A 17623-nucleotide genomic window follows, 5' to 3' on the forward strand; every position below is an offset into this window, starting at 1 on the left:
TTCACATTTTCTTTAATGAAAAAAAATTAGGATATATCCATTATTCAAGAATCTTCATGATAAACAAGGTTTATCACACAGTTTGCCAGTCCTACAGGTATTTTCAGTGGCAAGACAGTGGGATACACAGCTGTATCAATTAAAGTGAAGTAAAACAGGTAATGATTCTTTTTCACAACCTAAGGACGCACAGAAAGTACCAGAGGAATGAATGTTCTGCATTTGTATTTAAGATTAGCATGTATACACGCACATAAGATTAGAAAGCAGTATTGTTAATGCTCACATGTACCCAAAATAATTTTCCACAGTACTTCAAGAGCAGTTTGTCTTAATTTCTGAAGACAAACATTTGGCTATTTAACAATGACTTGTGTATTCCTAACCATGAACGCGTAAGAAAATAAAAAGGTAGGTGAAAAAACTGTCGACTAAAAATCCAATGTAATTTTGCATAAACCCAAAACCATTATAGGTTTTCCTCTTCACTAGTTTTATTGTCTCATACTGATTTATGACACTATGCACAGTAATGTCATGTATGTTGCACTAACTTTAAAGAATTAATAGCATTTTACCACTATATACCTCTAACAATTATTACTGAAGAAGAAAAAAGCTGTAATAGGGTTTTTTGCATGCAAAATCATACATAGTACAGGGTGAGAGTGTTGTTTAATCTTATTTATAACCCTAAACGCTTGTATAATTTCTGTTAATAGCTCGGAAGTTTCTAAAAACTTCACCTTAATTTAATAACTCATGGATAAACATTTAAGTAACTAAGTGGCATTAACTTTCAGGAACAAACACAGCTTAAAAAGGCATACCAAAAATCAGTGTTATTTAATATCAGTACAATGCGCAAAAAGCGAATTCATCAGACGAAGCTTGAACAGGCTGGTAGCTGTATGCATAAGCAATGAATCCAACGGAGTAAATGAACTCTGCTGTAACTATGGATGAATCAACAGTAGCAAAACATTATGGATTTAAGATCAGCAGAAATGATAAGAAAATGAACAGGTTGAGATAGCATGCTTAACGTCTGTTAGCTTAATATGTACTGTGCCGGACAGTTTGGCAACTTAATTAGCTTGTCAAGAAAGCTGATCTTTTTTCCATAAGAGAGATCTCCTGTTTCCAAGTGAATTAAAAGGGAAGACTTGATTATTTAATTATGATGCACGCCAATTCATCCGTGGAAGTTTGGGTTAAATTTCCAGCAGAGGGCAGATACCTGGTTTGGTTTACAGAGCACTGACAGTACCAATTTAACATTTAATTATTGCTGAGAATTGGATCACAAAGGAGATACCATGCCCATGGGTACAGCGTGTCCAGTGGCTTTGCAAATGGCATGCTACCTGGGAGGAAAGGAATTTGTTTACTCCAGACTGATCCGGCATCTCGATTGTCCTGACCTTCCTCAACACAATAACTGTAAAGTGATTAATGAAGTTTGAATAGGAGCTTTGGTTACACCAAAAGACAACCGTACACCTCTGTAGTGTTTTAATTAACAGCTAACACTTCAAATTAGTCTGTAGTTGCTACAGTAATTACCCGTTCCAATGAGCGTGTAGGGAAAACGTTTTTGTTAGATATTATGTAGAACTGTAAGTTGGAATTGATCATTTTGGTTACAGTCAGCACAGCTAAAGCCTGAAGATTTAGTACCTTTATGTAGCTTCAGAAGGATGCGCTAAAAAAAATACCCCACAGAATAATTTGCACAGCGTGGAGAAAAACATACTTTTTTGTGCATACTGCACCTGTCAGTAAGTCTACAGATGTCTACGAGGAGATTAAACTAATATTCATACTCTGTAAGTAATATGAAGGCCTCATCTCAAAAGAGTAAACTCTCTCAGATTTCACTGTCACCGCCGAAAGCAAATAAACAAACTCATCACTGTAGAACCAGATCACTAGACGAAGCCAAGTAGCAAAATGCAAAAGGTTCCCCAGCAACGCTGTACATTTCAGTGAACACAGGCTCAAAAATCTTCCAGGATGGTAGGCAAATGATGCTGCCTAATAAACAGTTACAACAGCAACTCCTCTTGCTAGGAATGCATTTGAGCAGTGCCTAACAGTAAAGACAAGTGGATGTTAAAGACGAGTGAAAACAGTTGCTAAATAGCTACTGAACAACTTAAAGACAAATGTAAAGAGCAGAAATTAAATGCACTGAAATGCAAAATATTCAAGGAAAACACTGTTTTGACCTTTGCAAAATTTCATTCCTTGCAGAACCAAGCTCTGGGAAAACAAGCTCATTCCTCTGCCCTTTTTTGTTGGGGTTTGGTTTTGGTTTGCTTTTGACCCACCGCAAAAGCTGTAACAGATGACTGAGAGCAGGTGGCTATAAATCATTTATCGTTAAGGAGAAATCGAAGAGACAGTACTACATCAGAGCACGCCAACTTCTGCCATCAGAAGCTGAAAAATAACTTTGAACACTTGATGCCAGTGTCAACTATTAAAAAATAGAATAGTTATTATTTAGATTTAGTTGCAATTTGCCAACTGCAGGAAGCAGGTTGCTGGGTGCGCTTCCCCTTCCCTGTCTCTCTCTCCATTACATTAGGAATTTGTAAGACAAATGCCACAGCACGGAGTGCTCTTTTTACTCTCTAGAAAGGAAGCTCCTAACAGATGTTGGGACAAATAAAGAATATATTCTTACGCAGGCCCTGATCCAGATCATCCCACCCGGGGTAGTTGGAGAGCTGCATCTACCGTAAACTTGATGTCTTATTTTTTTTAAGTGCAAACTGATGGTAATGGCATGAGATTAATCATCACCATAACAACAAATTTGTCCGATACTAAAAATACTTTTAAAATACACATTTTTAACAATGACATAGTATTTATTAAAATAGTAGAAAAAAAATAAACGCAACAGCAAACAGGCAATTCATTTGGTGCCCAATTTCTGCACATAAAGAAACCAAAGTCCAATAAGCTGCACCTATTTTATTTTCTTGAAAAAGAGACAGTTGTTTGCTATGGTATCCACAGCATTTTTTTAGGCAGAGGATAACGATCAAAGTATTTTTTTTAAAGAAAAAAAAAAAAAAAGGAAAGCTCAGGAATCCATTTTGGGATACCAATCCTACAAGACGATAAATCCTTTTCGAATTCACCAAAGTCTGACTGCAAATAGGTGATGTGCATCTGTAAAAAGACCAGACAGTGCAAAAAGTTGTAGGTGTCTCTAACCGATCTGCAGTGACATCTTCAAAGTGAACAGTAAAGGCTAGTGACTGAAAATTGCATCTTAAGTCTCAGGATATATATGGGAAACTAGAAATTAAGTCATACTCATTTGGCCCAGAAAATGAAAATTCTCCATGGAAGCAAACTGTTCTTTCTTGTGTTCGGAAGTATTTTTTTGTTTCTATGACCAACGCAGATAAGAGACAAAACCTGCACTCACTTTAGTAACGCATTTAACGCTGCTAGATGAGGAGAAAGGTGATGAACAGTATGGTAGAAAGAAGTAAATGCAGGTGCATCCCTTATGCATATTAGCAGTACTTGGTGCAGGGACCAAGCTAAAAGATTGTTGCTTAATTAAAACCAAGTTTTAATAACTTACACTAGTAGCTCTCCCAACAAATATTTTAAGGGTTTCACAAAAGGAGGAAGAAATCTTCAGGGAGGATGGAGGAAAGAAAGCAGCAACCTTCAGACCTCCTCAGGAAAAAAACCCAATATTCCAGCAACAGAGGCTGTGTGGTAGAAAGCACTGCACAAGCTCCAAGAAAGAGGAAAAATGGAGCAAGAAAGCTGGAAGGTAGGGAGAAGGTGAGCTTTGGGGGGCCTGCCCTCCCCCCTGCTCTGGCATCTGTGAGGTGGGGGAAGCGGCCGACATCTCCTTTTGGGAAGTTCTCCTAGTGATGCACAGAGGTTGGCTTCAAGCTACCACATGTTGGGTAAGGAAAGGACAGGCAGACTTCAAACACCGCGGATTTCTAAACATTCCCACTGGGGAAAAGAAATGTAAATCTCTTCCTTCACATTCCCACTGGAGTTCGTTATTCTGAGCCCCCTACATCTATTACATTGAACAGTTTCTAAGCAAGGCTGGCACAGTTGTGTCAAATATTTTATTAACCTTGACTATTAACCATATCCCTAGACAGTTAAAGCCCTGAAGGGACCCATGCGAGCCAAGTCCTTTAGCATAACTTTGTTCCCTCTAACTCTGAGGACCGAGAGTGCCCCTCGGGGAGAGCCGCAAAGGCAGCCTGCCCAGCTCCGCGGCAAAGGCTGGGTTATTTTGGGGAATAAGAAAGACGGTGTGAGCGAGCGCGCACTCTGCTTGAACAAAGCCCTCCAGCTAAGCCGGAAAAACTTCTGATGGACTGTGGAGCATGGCATGTGCATCCCTTGTGTTCCAGAAAATAAAAATCGATATCATGGAAAACTAGAATAGGGCTTTGGGGGAACTGCCAACTCCTCGGCATCTCTCCCCCCGTATATAAGATGTGTTTCTACAGGAAAGCAAATTAAAAAATGAAAGCGTCAGAAGCAGCTGGTTTCTGTTTTAAAAAGAAAAAGAAGAAAAAAGTAACTGAATTTCACATTGTCTGCTTTGTTCTTCTGGAGGTCTACTGCGAAGATAACCACAGGTGATAAGATGCTTTGGCTCAAATCTCTTTATGGAATAAACTACAGCCTGTCCTAATAACTAAAGCTAAAAAATTCACATGCCGAATATGGTGAGTTTCTACTTGCTTAGTTCAAAAGGAAAACGAATAAAATCAATGAAACAAACATGTACAAGCTTCTTAACAAGCAGCTTAGAAGTCAAACAAAAATTTTCTCCCTCCTTCAACTTGCTAAGACTAACAATTTTATATTCTTCCTGTGAGAAATTTTTACCTAAAAGCACAGTGGGGAGCTGCACTACTTGCTGTTATTGTGGTATAATTTCTTCCATGGCAAGCAAAGAACAAACCTTCAGCTTTCCACATGCAGGCACTCAAGAGAAACAGCAATTCTGAATTTGTTTTCTAATTTTTAATTGTAAAGCATTTGCCCATATACGAGTGACTTGAGGACGGTCACATCAGAAGGATGGACTGAGTATGCAAAGGGGCCTGAGCTTTCTCAAACAGCTTTTCCTAACATATACAAAACCTTTTTACTACAAACTGAGTTTACTCTTTTCTCCAAACGTAAAATAAACACAATACTAAGAAGCAAGAATTCATTAGAATTATATCATGCTGCTAATGCTGATGCAAAAAAGCACTGAGGAAGCCTGCAGCAGCCTACCACGCAGTAGATCCTGCTTCTCATTTTCACCCTGGCCACCAGGATCTATTTTTCTATTTCTCCCCCAATAGCCACAGAAAAAAAATTCTAATCAGTAAGATATTCCTTGGCAAGACCAAATGATTCAAGGGAAAGCCATGACCTGTCTGCTGTGCCAATGAGTCAGTCCGTTCCCTTATTTCTAGAAATATAACTCACATCAGCAAATATGACAAAATTATATACTGGCAGTACCGTTACGTTAGCGATGTGACCGCAGGATGCAGGGATGTAACGCTCCCCTCTCGCTGAGGTACCAGGGAAACTTATGGCTAATGCCACAAACTCGGATCTGCTGTAGCTCTACTGGCTCACAAGAAGTGTTGGTGTCATTCTGCTGAACGATGCTTTCAGTGGACAAAAGGGTGGTTGAAAGGGACCTCTGCACACCTTCTAATCCAACGTCCCTCTTGAAGTGGGACTGTAGCAGTGGATGAATACAGACTTAGCTATGTCCATCTCTCCCCAAGGACAGAGATCCCCTCCCTCTCTCATGCCCTGTTACAGTGCCGTACCATCTCACTTGCGAAGAAGTTTCTCCTAACTATCTGCACTTCCCAAGGTGGCAACCTGAGGCCACAAAGTAAAAATAAGAAGTAGATACTTCAGGTCCTTTCTCCCAGATATGTTTCCTTCTGCTTCACACCCTGGTATGCACTCATCATACATATTTTTTTTTAACATAATTTTTCTACAATATTTTTTTTACGTTATTTTTTAAATTTACATATTGATGTAAAACCCATCAAAACACCATTTGACTCAGAGTCACAAATACTGTCCTGTTTCACCTTACCTGTGCCAGCTCACTGCGCTGAGGAACTGCAGAGGAAGCCCTCCAGACACCCCCCTCACTCAGCACACAGAGTAACGCATACAAAAAGTCTTTTTTTTTTTCTTTGGGATTGAGGCAGAGTATTTCCTAACAGAAACGAACATAGGCATAGAAGTCCTGGGTTTCTGATTTGAGTTAGAAAGTTAACACAAAATGCTATGGTTGTAGCAAGCAGCACCTTCAGATGTAAGGGCATCGAATGAAGTCAAACTGAACGTTTTCCTGCCCTGTGAGAAATAACCTAGAGCGAAATGACTGCATCAGTGTCGCGCAAGATGAATACAATTCTCTAAGTATTATGCACTGCAGAATGACATGCCAGTCACCAGCTGCAAACTATATGCAGCAAATCACCACAGATCTGGTTTACTGTTAATTTTTTCCTTTTTTCCGCTCTTTTTTCCTAGTAGTGCCACTGTCTGTCGGGCTCCTGGTCAGACTCTGGCAGTCTAATGACAGAATCGTCACGTACTCTGATGGCCATCTAAAGAAACAGATTCAAATTGTTTCTAGGAAATAAACACTTTGACAGTTGTTGCCTTCTGCAATAGACAAACACATTAGCCTGACTCTCTGGCTGTTAAAACAGGAAATCCAAAGTGCACAGCAGTTGTAAAAAGGAGCTTTTATGGGGACTGCGCTAGTTCAAACAGCAATCTACGCCAACCTCTCCTCTATCTAAAATCCCATTACAGATGCTTGAGTACTGATTGCAAAATGATTTGTTGTTAAACTAGAAAACAAACAAAAAATACTTGTATCTAAATTTTAAACTTTTAAAAAGAGCAAAATTGGCACTAGCAACTGCATAAAGAAAATGCCGGATAGCAAAATGTCTCACTTAACCCATCTCTGTGGGAAAGAGGCAGTTCTGGCATCCAAGCCCACGCACAGCAGAATGAATCCCTCACCTCTTTTCATGCTGTAACCTACTACTACTATTTCCATCTGTTACCACTTACACGAGTCTTCCTTCTCCACTGCAGCCAAAAGCTCAGGGTCACCCTTTGAAAAATGGATTACAAGTCTTTCTCCTTGTACCCATCCCATTGCAATTCAGCCCCCATTCCCTAGAGAGGCACGTACAGACAGAAAGGACTAAACACGGAGGGGGCTTAGCCTCGACGCTGTTTGAGGTGGCTGTGGTGCCACCAGCACCCATACTAGGTCACTCACTACCACAGGACCAACCCAGATCAGATGCAGACACAGTAATGTATTTCAGCGGCTGGCTTTAAACTAGCTGAAAGGACAAAAGAGAGCAGAGCAGTCATAAGCTTAGACTGACACGGACAGGCATTCGCTGACACAGCATAAAGTCTGCCAGTATAAAGTAAGCCCGTCACAGTTTTAGGAAGAAATGTGAAGCAACAGAGTGAGCTAAAAAGGACATCACATCCTATGGTGACGGCAATTCAGATGCTAACATGTCTCCACAAGAAGACCTAAAGCTGGATTCTCTGTGCTATGAAACCATTTGTTCACAAGAGATGTGTTCATAACAACTATTAAGGAAAAACAGAGCTGTTCAGTAATTCAGTAATCACCAATAGTAAGAAAACAGAACTGTGCCAAGAAGGAAAAGTTTTCTAGGTATTCACCATAATAGCTGAAAAAGTGGTTTCTTCTAATCATGGTTCGGTTTCCAGTAGGAAGCTTGTGCTTCCCGAGGAGCAGGCTGAGAGCACAAACACCGCGAGGTTAGTTATACCGCTCCATTCAGTACTGGACTGCACCGAGATACCATCGTCACGAGCAATGTGCTAGAAACAATTTTGGCATCGCTCCTCTCGTACTGTGCCCTGCCATCGTCATTGAAACAGCTGCCGTGACGTACAGGGAAGGTGGTATACGTCAGAGCTGGGTACAGCTGGCTAATCCTTATGATGACCAGTGCGGTATCTAAGCAGTTAATTTTTAGCATTTTGAGTGAGTGTTTTCAAAGAGTCTGGGGTGAAAAGAAATGGAAAAATCAACGACCACCTCGCTGGTGTTGTCACACCCGCTGTTCTTCACAGAGATATCAAACAGAGATTAAGGAGAGAGTCTGAAACACAGGCAGCACAATGGTAAAAAAGGACTCCTACATAAATACACATTCTTCTGCCCCTTATCATCTCATGTTCACATCTATGAGCGAAAGCATTATTAAAAAAGTATTCTATGTTAGGGAACAGTCGGTGTCTATACGCTTGGCATAGAGTGGCTGTGGGGAATTCCACAATTCTCTGCTATGCCGAGTGTTATTTGTAACCAAGAAACAGATTATATTGCCCGCACTGGGGCAAGCCGCTAAGAAAGCTCACACAGCACCTCACGCGTTGGTAACAAGAACAAACTCAAATTTTCAGGATTACTATTTGCTTAATCTTCCAAGCTATGGGCATACAATGCAAACAAAACAACTTTAATTTAAGAATCATCCAGTTTCTAATTAAACAGCCATAGGCAGCTGGCTGGATACATTTTAATCAGTTTCAATAACCTATTGATTGTATACTGAAGCTTAAAAATTAAAAGTAAAAAGATGACCGGGGAATTGTCCCATCTCAGAACAACAGTAGAACCCTCTGTAAATAACTCCTCTTTTAACCATCAGCTAAATGAACACTTCAATACTGCAGTACAAAGTCTTCTGCAAAATTACTTTAACTAACAAGCAGAAATTTATCAGCTTCAGCCAAAATCAATGCTGAAATCAATTTGAACACTGGTTGTGTCTAAAGGGGCTCATTGGCAATTTAGGGAAATTACACCATGTAAATGCCTGTGCTTTAATTGAACAGTTTCATCAACTAGGCTGTGATTGCTGTCCATTCATTTATTTACTTTCACTGCAGCTACCATTCTGCAAAGGAATGGTTTTTGTCAGACTTGAAGGAGGTACTTTATCTTCATTTTATGCACTTTTGTGCATAACAGATTTTATGAGGCAGGCAAGTGATAGCCAGGGTCAAAAGAAACAAGTGAACAGCAATCACTGGTCAGTCTTGTTTAAACTGCAATGATAATATGCAGAAATTTGGTTGGGTATTTCTAACTTGGTCCAGCTATTATTGTGCCAATGCTTTTCAGTGTGACTAAACATAAAGCAAAACAAGAGAAACAGAGAATGAATGTAGTCTGGGAAAGGAAATAAAGGAAAATGCCTCCACAACTGCAACACAGGAATGCAGGGAGAGGCAATTTTCAGACTTCAGGTACCCACAGATGTGGTTTAACGCCAAACAAAACACTGAACCTGCCTGCAGGTCCTTTCTTCAGAGCCGCATCAAGCACCAGGCTGGGACAAGCAATGTGTACAGAACGTAGTGAGAACCTCCCCTGGCAAGGACCCCCCCAGTGAAGCTGCGTGGGTCGGCCGGCAGCGCTCCGGGCTGCCAACCTGCAGAGACGGGACCCGTTCCTGCTTCTGTCACCGCTTTGCTACCTCAGGAAAATAACTTCCCTCCGTCTTCATCTACCCTCTGCCCTGTGCACAGGGTGACACCAGCCCCCTTTGCAAAAGGGCCAAAATAATCTATGAGTGAAATTAAAAGAGGGGCAAATGATTGTTACTGGATTGCATATTCATACAGAAAAACGGAAACCAATGAACAGAGGAGAGCAACTGCTCTGCTTAGATTAGACTGGCTTCCCACAGCATTTGAGAAGCATGATAGTGACCGCTTCTAAAGAACAAACCGGGACTGCAGAGACCCGCTTGAGGGAGGCTCCTTCATGACAGCACCAGTGTCCCACATTCGAGCCACGGGACAAGCCAGAAGGAGCAAACCTTGCTGAGCCAAAGCTCCTCAAGGCAATGGCTGCTCCATCACCACTCCAGCAAAGGGAGCGAAATCATCTCCACCCCCCTTAACTCTCTAACACTGCTAAATCTCCAGCTTCCTCGCTCCAGAACTCTTTCCTCTGCTAATATTAGAGCATGTGCAATATACTCGCAAGGCACAGTTTGCAGGCTGTCTTGCAAGAAATAGCAACTTTCCAGCTGTCTTGCCACGCGCTACGTTTAATGTGCTAATGGGGCACCCCAAGGTTGGTTGAGATAGAGAATAAAGAAACGGGCATATGCTGGAATGTACAACTCAACTGAACAGCAAAACTGCTCAAGTAAATTGCTCAAACAAATTAAGCTTCCGCATTTATCCGTATTTTCCCTAGCTATACAATTCTTCTGGGTGGTACATCATCAACAGCCACTTCTCTCCCAATTACTCAACTTAAAGTGAAGCCGTCTGGTTTAACAGCGTTTTGCTAAGATGATAACCAACTCTCCCTTTTCTTCCCTCTCCCCCAGACACTAGGTAACTTCACAAATTAATTACGGCATCATTGGGGCTTTACGTTTATTTCAGTATACAAAGCGTTATAGCTTGCTGCTCATGAAGAGTCCTCTAACAGAATCCAAAGATTTACAAACCATACACAACACACATTGTAAAAAAATCCCAGGCACACAGAAGGCTATACCATCCCCTAAACACAGTTCCTTGAACATCACCCTTCTCATTAGCTACGATGGCAAGGCAAAAACAAGAAAACATGAAAGAAGAGAAAAACATTATTTCTGCTTGTATATAAAGGAAGGAAATAGTGATACTTTAGATATGGAGATAGTAGAGGGGTGACCGTCGGTCTCTTTTCCCCTGGTAACAAGCAACAAGACAAGATGAAACGGTCTCAAGTTGCACCAGGGGAGGTTCAAATTGGGTACTGGAAAAATTTGTTCACCACAAGGGTTGTCAAGGATGGACCAGGCTGCCCAGGGAAGTGGTGGAGTCACTATCCCTGGAGGTCTTTAAAAGACACGTAGATGTGGCACCCAGGGACATGGTTCAGTAGTGGACTTGGCAGCGCTGGGTTAATGGCTGGAGTCAATGATTTTAAAGGTCTTTTCCAACCTAAACAATTCTATGATTCTATACCATGTGAGAGAGACTTCACCTCTACTTTGTAATGCTTAGGTTCAAAATATATACAACTAAGGATTTTAGGTCTAAAAAATACACTTCTGAGACTGGCTGGCAAAGTGCACGCATCCTATTACAAACCAAAATACCAACCGTCTTTCACTCAAGTAAAAAAGGAGCAATCCTATCAAAACAGTCTCTGAGAGCTCTGCAGCCAACGATGGAGCTAAAAGATGCAGCACAGAAGCACATATTTTAAACATCCTTTGGACCTACCTGTGAATGTTTTTTTCCAAAAAAGCATTTTAAGTAAATACAATAGATGGACTGATACACAGCTGTTTTCTTCTGCTGTGAAGCAGCCCAAACTATTCATTCTCCATCCTACCGGCTTCTATAAAATAGTTGATAAACGATTAGAAAGTCTGTTACAGAGCTGCAGGGTTGTTCATCTACCAGTGTAACAGTCTTGGGGCCCTCTTGTCAGGAAAGATGCACATCTCCACAAAATAATGGCAGCTGAGAGTTTCCAAAAATTCACAGAACTGGTCTTGTGGAAACCCCAGTTAATGAGGTAAACTACCTACAACTGGTAAACAGAAGAGAAGGACACTAAGGTGCTTTCAGTCTTTGCTACAGCAGATTTTATCGCTTTCTAGACAAATCTTACTCAAGACAGGGTACACGGTTCCCACTACACACCAGTGGAAGAATTCTTGCTTTCCGATTTGTTTGTATATTCAATATACAGTTGGGGACTGTTCATATGTTCTCACATACTTCTGAATATACAGACAATCTAAAAGCAAGGAAATGAACTGGTTTTGCCATATCTAATTCTCTAATTGTTACCACTCCTTAATTAAGATAATAGTGTATCAAAAACTAGGGGAAAAATAAGAAGACAAACAACTATAAAATCCCTTTGGTTTAGAACAGGAAAAACATATAGATTCAGCAAGTTCTCACTAGAAATATTGCTATAAAGTATTGATTTTTTACCAGACTCAATTGACTGAAAAGTTGTTTGTATAGCAATATTGGCCAAGCCAATATACTGGAACAATTTTGCTACACACAGTAATCAAGTGTATTTCTGAAGTATAATTATACTGTCATAAAAATAAAGCTAAGATACCTCTTCTCCAAGCAATAAAACAGTTGCAGCTGTAAAGAACCCAAATAAATGAAATACATTTTCTAACTAAACATACCGTCTTCCAAAGAGAACAAAACCACCTCCCCTCTCCCCCCTTAAGCCAAGGTTAGCATGAAAAGTGATCAATACTTCAATCTCAATAAACTATTTCAATAGTAGTTAATTCACATGGAAAGAGAGGCTGAAAATTTTTGCTCAGCGACCTGCGACACGCTATCTTGTTTGCTGAATGCTGATAATATATCATTGCCATAATGGATATGACTTAGTATAAAGAGCTAGAGAGGAAAGAAAAAAAAAAAAAAAGATAACACACAGACATGCTCGTTCTTTAGATTCAGATCAATACTACACACCGCCTCTTCTGAAACAAACCAACAGCAGGGAATGCTGGAAGAGGAAAACAGCCAAACGTTTGCAATTAATTTTATTTGACAAATGTTCATTGATTTACCGGAATAAAATATATGTGGGCTGCTATCTATGACTAGTGCAATCCCGCTACCTGTAAGTATTCCATTTTGCAATTTCTTGTTGGCTTGTGCAGCACAGACGCTCCTTCGATGAGGAAGCACAGTCTCCCTTTTACAAAGGGGTGATTGCTCCACGGTAGGACGTTCTGTCTGTGCTTTGTCCAAAGCATATCACCCCAGCACGGTAACTGCCGGCTCCCTGCTACAATGGCAGCCAACAGGCTCTTCAGGGATGAAAGAGTGAGTTGGTACAACTCTTCAACCCAACGCACCAAGAAATAAATTTGGGAAGATCCGCGAGACATGCGTAGCTTAGAAGCCAGTTTTGGGAGAAAACCAGATTTCATATTTATATCCTGCTGTTACTTGCATTGCAAAGAAAGTCAAACTTCAGGAATGTGTAAAACATCCACTCGCAAGAACGGTGCACAGTCCCTGGAGCAGCGCAGAATGACACTCACACTGCAGAAAATACTATGAAGTCTGCTAATTTAAAATATGAACGCAATAAAATGGAAAAAGAAAGGTAGAAATATTTCCCTGATACAGAAGAGGGCTCAGGTTTTTTATAGGTAAATTTTTTTACTTTCCCAGATTGCAGGCAAATGCAACTCTCAACCACTTAACAAAGCAGATCACAGCATCAGCCCACACAATGCAGCAAGTCAATGTAGAAGTGCCAGCAGTATTATGCATTCCCTCCTGCGCTATTATCCTCTGTGCCTTGAGTGTTCACATCTCTGTTCCTTCACCGTGCTTCCTAAAGTAGTATTCATCACAAGATAAAAATATTTTTGTCAAATTAAACAAAAAGCAGGCATGTAACTATACTACCTTCGATAAATACAAAAAGAAGTAAAAAAGCGTAAGTTTGGCTTTACGTAGCATTTTATCCAAATTCTCCATATTATGAAATCTGAAATATATACTACGCATGTGGCAACATTATAAAAGAATGAGATATTTTTATACCACCTTCTGTACCTAAAAGCACCGTATCATTGTATGCACCAGGCACATGCACTGAACACGGAACAGAGCTGCTCCTTGTGAGCAGGGCAGACCCAAGCTGACAAACAGACGTTTTCAGCAGATCCTCAGGGCAAAGACATTAGTGAAGCACACGTTCACTTGCCTTGGTTTACACTCCTTACACTTTGGCCGCTATTAGACACAGGATGAAGGGGAGAGACTTTGGGTATGACCAGGTATGACCACCCTTGCACTGCTCACGATTTCGCATTACTGGCTCCTTATTTCAGCTACTTCTCCAAGGAAAATAACCTAAAACTGGGTAACAATGGCATGCATGGGTTCCGTCACTCCGTGGGATATTCCTTGTCCCTAACTGTGCCTCAAGTGCCTTCCACAGGGACCAGAGCATGTGGCCCTCCTCTGTGATGCTTCTCCAACCAAGATCCATTCCCGGAGCCTCCAGCCATACATGGGGAAGAGAAGCAACCTTCTCTAAATCCAGAAACACCAAGAAGTCACTGACTGAGCTAAGTTCAACACTCTCTGTCAAATATTTCTTATTGTAAAGTAAGAAAACAACACCGTTTCTGCAAGCTCCTTGGTCTGGGAATGTCTTTCTGCAAGAGAACAACAATGAGATTTCTAAACTACGGTCCATCTACAAGGCTAACCTGATTTCTGAAGAGTCCATTCAAAGACTGGCTTTGTTCCTTTAAGGTTTCAGAAGTCCATTTTCATTAAACCTTCTGCAAGTAGGGTCGTTTTGCAATGTTGGCAGCCAATTAGAAATTAAACTAAATGCACCGTAGCTTTTAAAACATTTTAAAAAAATGTTAATATCAAAGTTAAAATGTCTAAGGTATAAACAAAATCATAATGGGATGCTGGGTTACTGTATATGGTAAATAGCTCTCTGGAGGAAACCTTTATTACTCCCTCAGGGCTTTCTTACGAAGTATGGATTTCTTAATTCCTAGTGGAATATTTTTCATACACCACTGCAGACTATTAAGTACCAGATATTACATTATGTAGTTTAAACTTTGCACTATGCATGAGAAAGACTTTCCTGTCGAGAAAACTATCTCTCTGCTATTATAATCTTTACAATATTAAAATTAATACTGGCTGCAGGGTATAAGCTTCACTACCAAAATTTGGGGGAGTTTATCATTTAATATATTCATCAGCCTGTGTGTGAAACTGCTTGTAAGGAGGGAAGTCACTGCAACAGCAAAAGGGGCATTTACTAATTTGGAATTGCTAGAGAAAGGCAGAGCAATGGTGCCATCACATCCCACTGGTGTCATTCTCAGTGCTGGGCTAGCAAAGGGCGTGGTAAGCCAGCAAGAATAATGGCATTGCAAATACTGAAGGCAATTCATTATGCTCCAGGACATTTCAAGTTCCACTTGTGAACCATTAACTTGTTACCCAGCAGGGATTCAAAGCTAAGTATTAAAAAGATAATAAAAATGCACCAGCCCTCACGGCACCTAATAGCAGATACCTTGTAAATATGTAAAGAGAATTCTTAAAAAGTTTATATTAAAAATTTATTTTATAATCTTTTCTGCATAGCAGCAATGGCTCACCTACATCTCAATACAAATATGAAGGGTAAAAAAAGCAGTAATAATAAAAGAGCGCTGTCAAATTTTATTTTCAAAAATTTTAAGTGAAATTCAACACTCACTTGTAGACTGTGCCTCCATTGCCATGACCGAGGATGTCTCGATACCGTATGTCTTGTTCATTCATCTCCACAAGAAAGAAAGAAAAACAAAAGAGATGTCATGCTGTGGATGGAAATGTCAAGGAAAAGCAACTCTAGGCCATAAACAACAAGCAGTCTGGGTCATTTCAAGTTCAGCTGCAAGAACGAGAAGATCAATACAACATTTGCTGTCCAATTTATAAAAGACGATACCAAGGGACAAAGTGATGGAAAGTTTAATGACAATTTGTTTGCCTGGGTCATTTCATTAAAGTTTGATAAAAGGTGTCAAAATGGAATGATATAATATAGCTCAAGAGGGTCAGGTCACAGATACTGATAGGAAAAGGGTCTCCAGAACAGCACATAACCAAAGCCAAAGTTGGAGGTGAATGGAAACAATCCAACAGAAAACTGTCATCTTAAGTATGGCTAGAAAAGTTTCTGATTTATTCTGGAATCGGCATAATTGATACTAATTGAGTGACAGTTCTGTCAGTAGGATTGCCTCACAGTGCTTCATTTATATACCTTTTAACCAAAGCATATCTTTAGAAACAAGGTCTTGAATTGTTACCCAATAAAAATCATTTTCCTTGAAATACACAAGTAATCGCTTGCTTCAGTCTTTCTGTTCAGTGGGACAACTCTCCAGATATGACAACATCCTCAGACGTACAAGCAGAAGACTGGTAACAAACACTGCACGTTCCAACTGCTGCAACTCGGGATCTTTCTGATATGGCTTTTATAAAAGCTTATTATATTGCTGAATGAGCAATTCAAATGTAAAACTACAATTTAACCTTCTCCTGTACAAATAAAGTTATACTGATTTCTCCAGCTAAGCCACCTATTAAAAACAAAATAATCACTAAAGATATTTTTGTAACACATGTGTATACTTGAAAAAAAATATTTTAATCAGAATAAATTCTGAGCTGTATGCATTCTCTATTCCAGAATGATCTCCCCCATTGCCTGACCATTGTAAGTAATAAATGATAGGGCAAATCCCATTTTGAAAAGCTATTTTCCTAGGAAACACTAACATGTTTCTAGTAACTATTTAAATTTTAGGGGATACCAAGTTAAATATTTTACGTGAGTTGGCATGACTGTCATTTTTGTGTGTTAAAAGGCATCAAATCCCCCTAATGATATGTCTGGTCTGCTATTTCTGATGTGATTAGAGATCATGTAAGCACGTCTGAGAGAGCTTCAAATTAGCAATTTCAAGTACCGCAAGCACCATGGTGAGGGCACGCAGAGCTATCTGTATTTATCCAACTTCTGAAACAGCTTTTAAAATTCAGTGGGGACACGTGCCCTTCAGTTACTAAGCCACGTCTAAGAATCCCCTTTGATATGATGTCAGTGAAGATACAAGGAACTTTGTTTCAACTGGAACAAGAAAGTGATGGAAGAAAGCTGAAATGCCCTAAAGAGTCAACACTCAGCATGAATTACAAATAGAAAATTGAATATTTAATTGATTTAAAATAATATATTTTATGGACAGAAATTATGAACTCAAAAATTTCTGTTCTTTCCTTTCACTACCTGAATAAAAAACGAGCTTGTTTCTCACAGGAAACACAACGCATTTCTTCCAGTGAGGTTTAAATCTCCGAGTTCTGAGAAAATTCAAAATGCCTCAAATCAGAAGCTGACTCTACATTATTACCTAGTTGTAGTTAAACCTGGGCCAGATATCATCAGAGGGTATGAAATGGCTCATCCAACTATCAAGGTTTATGAAGAAAATTAAAATCTGTTTTATTATTGAAAGCTATGTTGCTTCTTGCATCAATCAGAAAACGCAAATAAAGGGGGGGGGGGAAGACACCTCATGAGGAATGATAATTCATGAATGGGTTTTAAAATATGTAAAGAATCTATACTGGATCCCTTGCACTAAAAACAATTTCTCTCAGACTGTAGAACTCATTAATTTAAAGCTCACACCGTGTTTAAGGAGTTCTGCTCTTCTAAGCTGGAGGACTTTAATTCTCCAGTCTTTGAGGTAACAACAAACACCTCTTTCCTATACTGCCAGCAATCTTCTTCTAAACAAAACTCTTAGGAGAAATCAAATGAATCCACAAAGCCACGCACACTTGCACCTTTGCTTCTTCAGGGGGGAAAAGAAGAATTTTTTGTAGTTATGCAAGTTATAAGCAACAAATTGAGCAGAACCAGAGACGTAAAGCATACTTT

General features: G+C 39.9%; 1 protein-coding gene across 7 annotated transcripts in view; it reads right to left on the bottom strand.

The window, feature by feature from the left end:
• MAP2K5 (mitogen-activated protein kinase kinase 5) overlaps positions 1 to 17623 on the bottom strand; it is a 140332-nt gene that overhangs the window by 94396 nt on the left and 28313 nt on the right. For all 7 annotated transcript variants that reach the window (XR_005828869.1, XR_005828868.1, XM_040600609.1 and 4 more), the window contains exon 8: positions 15383 to 15447. Coding sequence is in view for 5 of the 7 variants with exons in the window: in XM_040600609.1 (XP_040456543.1) it covers positions 15383 to 15447 (65 nt within the window). In the remaining 2 variants the exon portion in view is untranslated. The remainder of the gene's footprint in view (positions 1 to 15382; positions 15448 to 17623) is intronic.

This window comes from Falco naumanni, chromosome 7, assembly GCF_017639655.2.
Source record: "Falco naumanni isolate bFalNau1 chromosome 7, bFalNau1.pat, whole genome shotgun sequence".
Taxonomy (NCBI): domain Eukaryota; kingdom Metazoa; phylum Chordata; class Aves; order Falconiformes; family Falconidae; genus Falco; species Falco naumanni.